This window comes from Cervus elaphus, chromosome 9 (assembly GCF_910594005.1).
Source record: "Cervus elaphus chromosome 9, mCerEla1.1, whole genome shotgun sequence".
NCBI lineage: Eukaryota > Metazoa > Chordata > Mammalia > Artiodactyla > Cervidae > Cervus > Cervus elaphus.
Genome location: NC_057823.1, coordinates 53,233,875 through 53,247,439, shown reverse-complemented (window position 1 = coordinate 53,247,439; position 13,565 = coordinate 53,233,875). Strand labels below are relative to the sequence as shown.

Here is a 13,565-nt window from a genome sequence, read left to right as displayed (position 1 = left end):
GCAGAGTTGCACATAACTTAGCAACTGAAAAACAGCATAACTAAACTGCTTAATATACCAACAGAGAAACTCTATATAAATACGGGCTCCCCTGGTGGCTCAGACAGTAAAGAATAACCCCAAATATGGGAGACCCGGGTTGAAAATAGTACAGTTAAAGTTGTAGATATATCTGTATATCTATATAACAACAGTAAGAAAGAGAAGAAAATGAAATGAAATGTATCGACTCTGATCTTAAGTGAGTAAATTAAAACTAATCACCAAACAATACTTCAATATTATCAAAACATACAATGTGAAGGTTAAATAGTATACACAATACGTAATCATGAAAATAAATGCTACGTGGAGGAATACATATACACTGGAAGTTCTTAGTGTTCATAAAGTGAGGTATTACAAAGGATAAAATCATATCCAATAAGAAATTCATCGAAGGATAATTTTAATTTGACCAGAAATCCAACTTGGGGAAATAGTTAATAATGTCGGATAGCACTGAGAAATTGCAACTAAATACACTATATACACGTATATAAAATTATCATCTTTTACACCTTATGGGGAATGTTATACAACAACTATTTCTATAAATCTGGGGAAACTAACAATTAATTGTAGATATTTATAAACCAAAATAATGTTTGTATATAGAACTGTGAAATTTGCAATATATTTTAAAAAGAAAATATATGAAATACTTTTAAAGTAATTATGATATTTCACTGTAAATAATTATAATGTAAACATAAATAGACTTACTTCCGTGCAATGATCAACATTTAAGTCTTGCTGTTTGCCTATGGCTTCAGCACCTGGGAATGGAGGCAGACTGGGGCTGAAGGCCATGAGGTCGGTCTTGGGCGGCCCCTCCCCAGAGCACACCCTCTGCCGCCTCTCCTGCGAGTAAGACCAGCTCCCCACCGCGCTGGAGCACACCAGCCTGGGCTTCACCGGCCCGCACGCGCCCTCGCTGGGCGGCGCCGAGCACCGCAGCGCCGTGTACAGCAGCAGCGTGAGCACCAACAGGCTGGACACCGCGCAGATGGCGACGATCAGGTACACGTTCACATCCACTAACGCCGTCTCTGCGCCAGCTGCACCAGACAACGCCCGCGAAGAGGCCTTGGGCGCCTGGCCGCTGTCCTCCAGCGACAGCAGCACGGTGGCCGTGGCCGTCAGCGCCGGCTCGCCGTGGTCCTTCACCAGCACCAGCAGGCGCTGGCGCGGCGCGTCCGCCTCGTCCAGGGCGCGCGTCGTGCTGATCTCGCCGCTGTACAGCCCCACGCGGAACGGGATGCGCGCGCCACCCGCCGCCGGCTGCAGCTCGTACGACAGCCACGCGTTGTAGCCCGAGTCCGCGTCCACCGCGCGCACCTTCGCCACCACGTGGCCCGCGTCCACCGACCTCGACACCACCTGGCTCACCGCGCCGGGTCCTCCGCCTGGCCCGGGCGGCAGCAGCGCAGGCGCATTGTCGTTCTCGTCCAGCACGAACACCTGCAGCGTCACGTTGCTGCCCAGGGGCGGCACGCCCGCGTCGCGCGCGCTCACCTGGAACTGCAGCAGCTCCAGCTCCTCGTGGTCCAGCGGCTGCAGCGCGTACACCTTGCCGCTCTCCGCGTGCACCGACACGTAGCTCGACAGCGCGCGCTCGCCCACCCGCCGCTCCACCAGCGAGTAGGACACCAGCGCGTTCTCCTGCGCGTCCGCGTCCCGCGCCGACACGGTGAAGATGTGGCAGCCGGGCGGGTTGTTCTCCTTGACGAACACCGTGTACTCGGGCTGCGGGAACGCGGGCGCGTTGTCGTTCACGTCGGCCACCTCCACGGACACGCTGGCCATGGCCGACAGCGAAGGCGAGCCCCCGTCCCTCGCTGTCACCACTACTTCATAGTTCGCTACGTTCTCACGATCCAAGGCACTGTCTAGGACCAGCGAATAGTAATTCTTGAAGGTGGACACTAGCTTGAAGGGGACATGTGGCGTCAGAGAACAGGTCACCTGTCCATTTGCTCCAGAATCTCGGTCAGACACGTTAATCAAGGTGATGACTGTGCCTGGCTGAGCATTCTCTGAGATAGGAAGGGACAGGGAAGTGACAGTCAACACTGGAGGATTGTCATTAGCGTCCAAAACTTCCACAAGAACTGTACAGTGACCATTCAGGGGTAGGGAGCCTTTATCAGTCGCCTCTACTCGGATTTTGTAGGTTTTTCTTTCTTCAAAATCGATGTGTCCTGTAACTGTAATTTCCCCACTTACAGGGTCTATGTAGAATTTACATTTTATATCAGGAGAAGCGTCACTAGAGAATGAGTAAATAATATCCGCATTCAAGCCTTCGTCTAAATCTGAGGCGTTAAGTTTAATTACCAGCGTCCCATTAGGGACGTTTTCTGCTAATTTCACAGCATAGAGTGTTCTATCAAAAACTGGAGCGTTGTCATTGGCGTCTAGCACGTTGATGAGTAACTGAACGGTGCCAGTCAGCTCAGGTTTGCCTCTGTCAGTGGCCGTGAGCACTAAATGAAGTTCCGGAGATTCTTCCCTGTCTAAAGGTTTGCGTAATACAAGACTGAGAGGTTTTACCTGTTGGTCGGTGGTTGGTACGTCCAGAGAGAAATACTCACTGGAGCTCAGCCTGTAAGTCAACAGAGCGTTCTCCCCGATATCTGCGTCGGAGGCGCCCTCTAGTGGAAACCGAGAGTCAAGCGGCCTGGATTCAGCGATAAACAGATTCTTTTGTGTCCCCTGGAACACAGGCGGGTTGTCGTTAATGTCCTTCACCTCCACCTCCACATGGAACACCTGCAGCGGCCGGTCCACGATCACCTCCAGGTGGATGCTGCATTCCGCGTTCCGCCCGCACAGCTCCTCCCGGTCGATCCGAGAATTCACGAACAAAATGCCATTCTGCAGATTTACCTCCAGAAGGTCCCCGAGGTCCTTGGACGCCACCCGGAACAGGCGCGGCACCAGCTCCTCCAGCTCCAGTCCCAGGTCCTGGGCGATGCGGCCCACGAAGGTGCCGTGTTTGGCCTCCTCCAGGACAGAGTAGTGGACCTGGCCGCTTGCTGTCTTCCAGATCGAGAGAATTATAAAAAATAGCAATAGATGCCGGTTCCCCAAGTCACCTAGAATTGAGTACATCTCAAATTATTGGGATTTTCTTCCAGTGTATCTTGTTCCAAAATTTAGAGGAATCTTCTTATCCCTTCTTTATTTTCATGATGTGTTCGCCATTGTTCAACCTCCGAACAGAGTGGAGACTCTTTCCAATGTGACTTAATTCTCACTTGAGAGAATTTCACAGTAAAGAGCGACATCATGTGGCCCAAATAGTAAGTACGAATTTTAAAAAAATCAGCTTTGTATTATTAGGACACGAGGTTTTATTTCAACTTCTGAATTTTTCTTTATTTTTCTTCAAGTGTAGGACCATATTTCTCATGCTTGTTTAAGGCTTTATTAGGAGATTTATGTGCCTAATATTTAATATGACCATAATTGTGGTTCCTTATGCCTTGAAAATATGTTCTTTACAAAACATTTAAAATTAGGATAAAAAAATTAGTTACAAATTGAATTATGTTAGCAATAGTAAATTTTAAAATCCTTAGTTCACAGTTCAGAAAATTCATTTTTCTTCTGTTTCTTTTAAGAAAATTCCTGGTCTCTCTAGGGACCCAGGATCTCAAGAATCTAATGGAATAAAAACTTAGAAAGGTTATTTGTTTGGGGGAGCAAGGAATATGAGGAAATAATTCACATTCTTTACTTAAGAAAGCAGACTTTAATCAAGCTTGGGGTGTTTTATCCTTTTTACTTCTACTTAACAGAGTGAGGGTTTTTTTAAAAATATTTCACTCCTATGTTCCCAATGCAAATAAAATAATTAACATCTGTATTCTAATGCTCTCCAAGTTTTACATGTACCTAAATGGGTTTTAAATATTGTTGCTGTCCTGAATTATTGCAATAGCTTCTTATTGTGTCATCTTGTCACAACTCCTTTATCCTTCTCTTAATCCTGGCAGTCATCTTAGTGAAAAACACCTTTTATTCCTATTGATTCACATTTTTTATACCTTTCAAATAATGAGAGGTGAGTCAAAATTTCTTAGTGAAGTGCTCAAATTACCCAAGAACTTTTTCTCACATTACTTTTCCTGCTTTATCACATACTCTTTCCTATGGGAACCATGTTTTAACCAAAACAAACTATTCTCTGTGTCCAGGTACATTTGGGATTTTGTATGTACTCATTTCTTTAAGTTCCTCTGTTCCCAAGAATACCTATTATACTCAGTATTCTCTCAAAGGAAACTTTTCCATTTACAAACCGCTAAAAGTATCATACCTCTTGAAGGGTTTCTTCAAATAGAAAAATAGGCAGTTATTTCTGTTCAATCCACTCACAGTAATTTACATTTCTTGTACCTGTTATAATATTCAGCCTTCTATGATGATAATATTTATGTATGACAGATATCTTTATTTTTCTACCAACTTCTTGAAGCCAGGGGCTGGGTCTTGCTAACTCAATGATTCTTGGCACAGCATCATTTTCAAAACTTACAAAAATTAACACTACTATCTATTTCTTGCATGTAGAGAAATGAATACTTTAAATCATAATACAGAATAAATAATGAAAGCATTAAATTAGAAGAAATAAACTCCCTATGAAAAGGAGCCCACCAAATAAAAGTCAAACATAAATATGGGGTTTTCAGTGTCTGAGAACTCAATGCACATGTTACATGAATTTACTTGGTCAAAGTCCACATTCTATTGAATTATTGTCAAATATTTGGATCCCTGATAAGCCGAGCAATAACATGGGTGCTACATGGTAGTTGAAAGAGTGTGAAATTTCCCCATTTACTTTTTCATCCCAATCAGAAGTATTCTGGGCCTCACTGGAGGCTCAAAGGTAAAGAATCTGCCTGCTAATGCAGGAGACATGGGTTCAATCCCTGATCCAGGAAGATCCCACATGCCCAGAGCAACTAAGCCCATGAACCACAACTATTGAGCCTGTGCACTAGAGTTCAGGAGCTGCAAATACTGAGCCCACCAGCTCTAGAACCTGTGATCTGCAACAAGAGAAGCCTTTACAATGAGAAGCCCATGCTCCACAGCTAGAGAGTAGCCCTTGCTCCCCAAAACTAGAGAAAACCCCACACAGTAATGAATATCCAGCAAAGCAATAAATAAATAATTTTTAAAAAGAAGAATATTAGTTATTGGAATAACTATCATTATGTACTTTGTCTCTAAATCATTTAAAAGGACAACAGTAAATAAGCACTACAGATTCTTGGACTCTTGGAATCACCAAGCCCAAAAAGGAATATAGATTTAAGATATGATGAAGACAGTCATTAAACAAAGTGGATAATCGACAGTGTTGGCTAAGCAGAAGCATCAAAGAAAAGAGAGAAAGAAGAAGGAAAGGAAGGAAGAAGGAAGCTGAAGGATAAAACTATAATAAAGTGATGTTGAAATAATATATCAATTAAAATGAGTGTGAAATAACTCTCCTGAAGTTCAAATGCAAAATTATCAAAGTCTACAAAATTAATAAGGAAAAATACTACCAATGCATTTTTTAAATGTATCACAATTGGTTATCTAAGGAAATTTTGAGTTTTGAGACAAAAATCTTGACGTGTAGAATGATGTTTTAATAATGTCTGATTCCACTCTACTCAAGTTTAAAAAACCAAAGAGATTATAATAATTAACGAAGAAAAAAAACATGTATATAATGCAAAATTACTCACTTTGTTGAAATAGGAAAGTTTAAACATAAACCCAAGGAAAATAATGAAAACATTTTAAAAAATCAACTGGTAATTATGAAAATTCAGGCTTACTTTGGAAAGACCATCATCCTTTAAATCCTGATGCTCGCCCATATCCGCCACTACTGGACAGGCTGGTAGGCTGGGGCTGAAGGCCATGAGGTCGGTCTTGGGCGGCCCCTCCCCAGAGCACACCCTCTGTCGCCTCTCCTGCGAGTAAGACCAGCTCCCCACCGCGCTGGAGCACACCAGCCTGGGCTTCACCGGCCCGCACGCGCCCTCGCTGGGCGGCGCCGAGCACCGCAGCGCCGTGTACAGCAGCAGCGTGAGCACCAACAGGCTGGACACCGCGCAGATGGCGACGATCAGGTACACGTTCACATCCACTAACGCCGTCTCTGCGCCAGCTGCACCAGACAACGCCCGCGAAGAGGCCTTGGGCGCCTGGCCGCTGTCCTCCAGCGACAGCAGCACGGTGGCCGTGGCCGTCAGCGCCGGCTCGCCGTGGTCCTTCACCAGCACCAGCAGGCGCTGGCGCGGCGCGTCCGCCTCGTCCAGGGCGCGCGTCGTGCTGATCTCGCCGCTGTACAGCCCCACGCGGAACGGGATGCGCGCGCCACCCGCCGCCGGCTGCAGCTCGTACGACAGCCACGCGTTGTAGCCCGAGTCCGCGTCCACCGCGCGCACCTTCGCCACCACGTGGCCCGCGTCCACCGACCTCGACACCACCTGGCTCACCGCGCTGGGTCCTCCGCCTGGCCCGGGCGGCAGCAGCGCAGGCGCGTTGTCGTTCTCGTCCAGCACGAACACCTGCAGCGTCACGTTGCTGCCCAGGGGCGGCACGCCCGCGTCGCGCGCGCTCACCTGGAACTGCAGCAGCTCCAGCTCCTCGTGGTCCAGCGGCTGCAGCGCGTACACCTTGCCGCTCTCCGCGTGCACCGACACGTAGCTCGACAGCGCGCGCTCGCCCACCCGCCGCTCCACCAGCGAGTAGGACACCAGCGCGTTCTCCTGCGCGTCTGAGTCTCGCGCCGACACGGTGAAGATGTGGCAGCCGGGCGGGTTGTTCTCCTTGACGAACACCGTGTACCCGGGCTGCGGGAACGCGGGCGCGTTGTCGTTCACGTCGGCCACCTCCACGGACACGCTGGCCATGGCCGACAGCGAAGGCGAGCCCCCGTCCCTCGCTGTCACCACTACCTCATAGTTCGCCACGTTTTCTCGGTCCAAGGTGCTGTCCAGCACTAGTGAATAGTAATTCTTGAAGGTGGACACCAGTTTGAAAGGAACATAGGGCGTCAGAGAGCAGGTCACCTGCCCATTGGGACCTGAGTCGAGATCGGACACTCTAATTAGGGCTATGACAGTACCGAATTGAGCATCCTCTCTGACGGGCAAGGATAAGGAAGTCAATGCAATCTGAGGGACATTATCATTTTTATCCAAGACTTTCACTAAAACAGTGCAATGACCAGCCATGGGAGGGTGGCCTTTGTCAGTCGCTTCAATACGGATTTTGTATAAATTCATATTTTCAAAATCTAAGTTCCCTTGAATAACTATTTCTCCAGTATTCGCATCTATTCTAAACTGGTTACGAATAGTGGCTGGAACAAGACTATTAAAAGAATATGCTATCTCCCCGTTCGCTCCTTCATCCCTATCAGAAGCATTCACTCGGATAACTATTGTTCCGTTATCTGAGTTTTCAAATATTTTTACTTCATATTCAGATTGTCCAAAACTGGGAGCATTGTCATTCACATCCAGTACGGTGATCAGCAGCTGAACAGTGCCAGTGAGCTCAGGTTTGCCTTGGTCAGTGGCCATGAGGAGTAAGTTATGTTCGGGCACTTCCTCTCTGTCCAAGGATTTCCTTAACACGAGCCCAATTTGTGTACTGTCATCGCTGTTTGTTTTCACATCCAGCGCGAAATTCTCGTTGGAAGTGAGTCTGTAGGTTAAGATAGAATTTGACCCCACATCTGCATCCGATGCGCCCTCTAGTGGAAACAAAGAATCTGGCAGCCTAGATTCGTAAATCAACACTCTTTGTTCCTTTACCGGGAACACAGGCGGGTTGTCGTTAATGTCCTTCACCTCCACCTCCACATGGAACACCTGCAGCGGCCGGTCCACGATCACCTCCAGGTGGATGCTGCACTCCGCGCTCCGCCCGCACAGCTCCTCTCGGTCGATCCGAGAATTCACAAACAAAATGCCATTCTGCAGATTTACTTCCAGAAGGTCCCCGCGGCCTTTGGACGCCACCCGGAACAGGCGGGGCACCAGCTCCGCCAACTCCAGTCCCAGGTCCTGGGCGATGCGGCCCACGAAGGTGCCGTGTTTGGCCTCCTCCGGTACCGAGTAGTGGACCTGGCCGCTCCCTGCTTCCCAGGCTGCAAGAAGCAGAAGCGAGAGCAGCAAACACCAGGATCTCAGTCGACCTTCAAGCGTAATAACCATTTCAAATACTTGCTGGTTTATTTCCATCAGGAAATCTTGTCTAGGCATTAAGATGAAATATTGTATGATCCCGAGTCTGTTAATTCAGTTCTTCTGCGACTGCCATCATTCAGCACTCTTGGAAGGATGCAATAAAGGGAGGAAATGGACTTGAATAGCAGCTTGTGTATTCATGGTAGACAGCGACATCATGCGGCTCCAAAGGGTAAGAAATGAATTCATGCTATATATATTATACATATATATATGTCTTTTACCTTACTTTTATAGTATATCTCCTCATGTTTGTAAATATCTCATCTGTCTTATTAGTTTAGAGTAAGGGTTCAGAATATTCACAGTGAAACAACTTTTCTTCTAGTAATGTAAAAACTGTATCAACCAGTTTAGAAAGTTTAAGTGGGAATTAGAAGTGCAAATTATCCTCCATATTTTGTGTAGAGAATAAACATGTGCATATATTTCTGTCACAAGATATGCTATTATATTTTGCTCTGATAAAAGAGTGTGATTTTAAATTAACAAATTTTACCCAAATTTTAAAGACCTTATAGATGATCAAAGTTCATTCTTCCTTTGTTCAATGAACATCAACTGCTCCTAATAATGTTTCCTTTATTTAATAATGGAGGATGAAAATTTGGGAACATAATCTTTACAGCATTTCTTAATTTCTCTACAGCTTCTATTAGGTCTCCCCCTCAAAACGTTTTCCTTTGCATACATCTCCATCACTGCAAAATCTTGTGGAATTTCTACCTATTGTGCTTTAATGACGTTATCCTTTTCTTTCTACTTCAAGCTCTTACATGCCTTCATTAAAGTGCTCTTATCCACTTCCAACATTTCAAACAAGACTTTTGTTGAAGGTATTCCCCAATTCACATCTTCCTTCCTCTTTTCAATGGTTGTGATAATCATTTTTACCTATACATGCTGATAACTCCCAGAAAATAATTTTATTACAATTTGAAGGTTATAAAGATAAATTATTAATACTCACCAAATTCAAACCCTTCAATTCACCTTTTATTTAATGGCATTAACATTTTACATGTCACCTCTATGGAATTTTTTTTATTACTCCATGTCCCCTACTTGTCCTATTCAAAGTTGGCCTATAGCCCATCTGTCTTATCACATACCACCATATTTATCTTCATGGGTACAGTTTTTATTGGATTGCACTAAACGAATAAATTCCAAGATGTTAGAATCACTTCTCTGTGACCTGAGATGTGATCACAAGCCACATTTCTGGTGTTATTTTTAACTAGTTTCCAATATTATCTCTATTTTGCAGACAACATAGATCACTTACTTGCCTTCTTCCTCAATAGAATCTTTGTTCAATTTTTTAAAATTATCTCCACCTTTACCTGTAAAAAATGCTCCACTCATATGAAAGTCATGTCAAAATGTCAATTTTACCATGAATTCATCCTTACTGTCATCAACTGTAGATAATTAAACTCTCTCTAAATGATACAATGAAAGTCATAAAAAAGATTTTTCAAATAAACACACACCAACACTCACCCTTCTCCAGAATCCTGATATACTTGTATAATCCTCACAGACAACTGTAATACAAAGTATCCCCAACATGAGAACACCTTACATAAATTACATAACATATCCTATATCTAACATTTATCCAATAAGTAGTAGTCCTTATCACTGACTTTCTATTACAATTATTTTTAGTAACTATTGAGTTCATTTGCTAACCAAAACTAAGCCCCCCAAGCAAAAGATTCCTTTGCTTACAGGAAGATAAGCCTTGACAAAATCTATATTGCCGTATAGTCTTGTTAGTTGAAAGTTTTCTATAGTGGTTAAGGTATTTCATAAATTGCTGCCCTAAATGAAGAGTCTCTTTGAATATCAACTTCTAACATAGTTAAAGTATCAAGTTTCTCTTTCTATTGGAGTTCCTAGCAATTTCCAGAAGGTTGCTAATATAATCTGATTAATTGGAAGAGTTGCAATAATTCTATTTATTGGCTCCAGGTAGAAAATTATACGATATTACTGAAATCATATATGCAAAATAAATTAATTTGGAAAAGGGAAATACTGGTCTCTTCATAAGAAACATCTTATATTTTTGTTCAGTTATTAACTCAAATAGTTCATCTAGTCAAGGAAAAATATTATGTACAGAAAAAAGTTTATTAACAGCTTCCTCCTCAGCAAAGAAAAATTTTAGTTATAAATCAAAGAGTTTATATTTCAAAACTGAATTAACTTGATTTTTAAAAAGCTGACAACTGGTAACTACAAATTCACACAATGGTGAGAATGCCTTCTCTGTTTATAGGACTTCCCCAAAGTAATGAGATATTAGAAATGTTTAAATAATATGTTATAAATATATTTAAGAATTAAATATATGTGAGAATATATAGAAATAGAAAAAGCAATAAAAAGGGAAATTGGCATTTTGTCATATGAAATGTGAAATATTTATTACTGCCTAAGCCCATACTGTTTTTTCAAAAAGTGTAGAAAAATAGTTCTCTGTATTTGATATGAAGAGCATTATCACCTATAGCAGACAAAATGTATGGCTTTGTTGTAAAAAAAATTGTATTAGTAAACAATAAACTCATATCATACAGTATTTTTCATTATATCATATAGTATTTTTAATCTAAAAACAAAAGGCAACAAAAAAAACAAATGTCTTCTAATTAAAAAAAGTTAAGATTTTCCCAGGGGTGAGAATTCACAATTACTTCCCACCAATATAATAATTTGTGAATTGAAAAAGAAAAAATAAGAGAAGAATTAATCATTGCTCCACTTAACATTGGTGTTGGGAATTATGATACAGCTGCAAAATGGGACAACATGGACTAGAGAAAAGAATGAAAAAATCTCCTTAAATAATAGACAAATTATATCAAATGAAGGAGGAAAGGAAAATCAATATAAACATTGTGTTTTAAAGTAGGAGAAGACAGTTCACTTGTATATAAAAAATTCTCTAGGAGAATAACCAATAAATTAGAACATTTGAAATATTTCAGCAGGTATATGATGGAGAGTTCTGATAAAACGTGGTCCACTGGAGAAGGGAATGGCAAATCACTTCAGTATTCTTGCCTTGAGAACCCCATGAACAGTATGAAAAGGCAAAAAGATATGACACTCAAAGATGAACTTCCCAGGTTGGTAGGTGCCCAAAATGCTACTGGAGAAGAGTAGAGAAATAACTCCAGAAAGAATGAAGACATGGAGCCAAAGCAAAAACAATGCCCAGTGGTGGCTATGACTGGTGATGGAAGTCAAGTCCGATCCTGTAAAGTACAATATTGCATAGGAACTTGGAATGTTAGGTCCATGAATCAAGGTAAATTGGAAGTGAGCAAACAGGAGATGGCAAGAGTGAACACTGACATTTTAGGAATCAGTGAACTAAAATGGACTGGAATGGTTGAATTTAACTCAGATGACCATTATATCTACTACTGTGGGCAAGAATCCCTTAGAAGAAATGGAGTAGCCCTCATAGTCAACAAAAGAATCAGAAATACAATACTTGGGTGCAACTTCAAAAACGACCAAATGATCTCTGTTCATTTCCAAGACAAGCTATTCAGTATCACAGTAATCCAAGTCTATGTCCCAATCAGTAATGCTGAAGAAGCTGAAGTTGATCGATTGTATGAAGACCTACAAGACCTTCTAGAATTAACACCCAAAAAAGATGCCCTTTTCATCGTAGGGGACTGGAATGCAAAAGTAGAAGGTCAAGAGATACCTAGAGTAACAGGCAAATCTGGCCTTGGAGTACAAAATGAAGAATGGCAAAGGCTAACAAAAGAGTTTTTCCAAGAGAACGCACTGGTCATAGCAAACACCCTGTTCCAACAACACAAGAGAAGACTCTACTCATGGACATCACCAGATGGTCAATACTGAAATCAGATTGATTATATGCTTTGCAGCCAAAGATGGAGAAGCTCTACGCAGTCAGCAAAAACAAGGCCAGGGGCTGACTGTGGCTCAGATCATGAACTCCTTATTGCAAAATTCAGACTTAAATTGAAGACAGTAAGGAAAACCACTAGACCATTCAGGTATGACCTAAATCAAATCCCTTATGATTATACAGTAGAAGTGACATATAGATTCAAGGGATTAGATCTGATAGAGTGCCTGAAGAACTATGGATGGAGGTTCATGATATTGTACAGGAGGCAGTGATCAAGACCATCCTGAAGAAAAAGAAATGCAAAAAGGAAAAATGATTGTCTGAGGAGGCCTTAAAAATAGCTGAGAAAAGAAGAGAAGCTAAAGGCAAACGAGAAAAGGAATGATATAAGCAGCTGAATGCAGAGTTCCAAAGAACAGCATGGAGAGATAGGAAAGCCTTCCTCAATGATCAATGCAAAGAAATAGAGGAAAACAATAGAAAGGGAAAGACTAGAGATCTCTTCAAGAAAAAGAGATACTAAGGGAACATTTCATGCAAAGATGGACACAATAAAGGACAGAAATGGTATGGACCTAACAAAGAAAAAAATATTAAAAAGAGGTGGCAAGAATATGCAGAACTATACAAAAAAGATCTTCATGACCCAGATAACCACGCTGGTGCGATCACTAGACTAGAGCCAGACATCTGGGAATGCGAAGTCAAGTGGGTCTTGGGAAGCAGCACTATGAACAAAGCTAATGGAGGTGATGAAATTTCATCTGAGCTATTTCATATCCTAAAAGATGATGCTATGAAAGTGCTGCACTCAATATACCAGCAAATTTGGAAAACTCAGCAGTGGCCAAAGGATTGGAAAAGTCGGTTTTCATTCCAATCCCAAAGAAAGGCAATGCCAAAAAATGTTCAAACTACTGCACAATTGCACTCATCTCACACACTAGCAAAGTAATACGCAAAATTCTCCAAGCCAGGCTTCAACAGTATGTGATCCGTAAACAATGGAAACAATAAGAGACTTTATTTTGGGGGGCTCCAAAATCACTGCAGATGGTAAATACAGCCATGAAATGAAAAGAGACTTGCTCCTTGGAAGAAAAACTATGACCAACCAAGACAGCATATTAAAAAGCAGAAACATTACTTTGCCAACAAAGGTCAATCTAGCCAAAGCTATGGTTTTTCCAGTAGTCATGTATGGATGTGAGAGTTGGACTATAAAGCTGAGTGCTGAAGAATTGATGCTTTTGAACTGTGGTGTTGGAGAAGACTCTTGAGAGTCCCTTGGACTGCAAGGAAATCCAACCAGTCCATCCTAAAGGAGATCAGTCCTGGGT

At 42.5% G+C, this 13,565-nt stretch overlaps 2 protein-coding genes and 1 pseudogene across 6 annotated transcripts in view; all 3 read right to left on the bottom strand.

Annotated features, from left to right (window-relative positions):
- Positions 1-3,519, bottom strand: part of LOC122700248 — a 127,260-nt pseudogene extending 123,741 nt beyond the window's left edge.
- Positions 1-13,565, bottom strand: part of LOC122700236 (protocadherin alpha-2-like) — a 165,882-nt gene that overhangs the window by 123,740 nt on the left and 28,577 nt on the right.
- The window catches only part of LOC122700233 (protocadherin alpha-C2), a 190,562-nt gene that overhangs the window by 155,001 nt on the left and 21,996 nt on the right, over positions 1-13,565 (bottom strand). Inside the window, exon 1 of one of the 5 annotated variants that reach the window (XM_043912972.1) lies at positions 5,889-8,417. The exons of 3 other annotated variants lie outside the window; for them this stretch is intronic. In XM_043912972.1, the coding sequence (XP_043768907.1) occupies positions 5,889-8,330 (2,442 nt within the window). In that variant the 5' untranslated portion in view covers positions 8,331-8,417. Of the gene's footprint in view, positions 1-5,888; positions 8,479-13,565 lie in introns of those variants that run through there. One more of the 5 variants, XM_043912985.1, reaches the window with a different exon arrangement.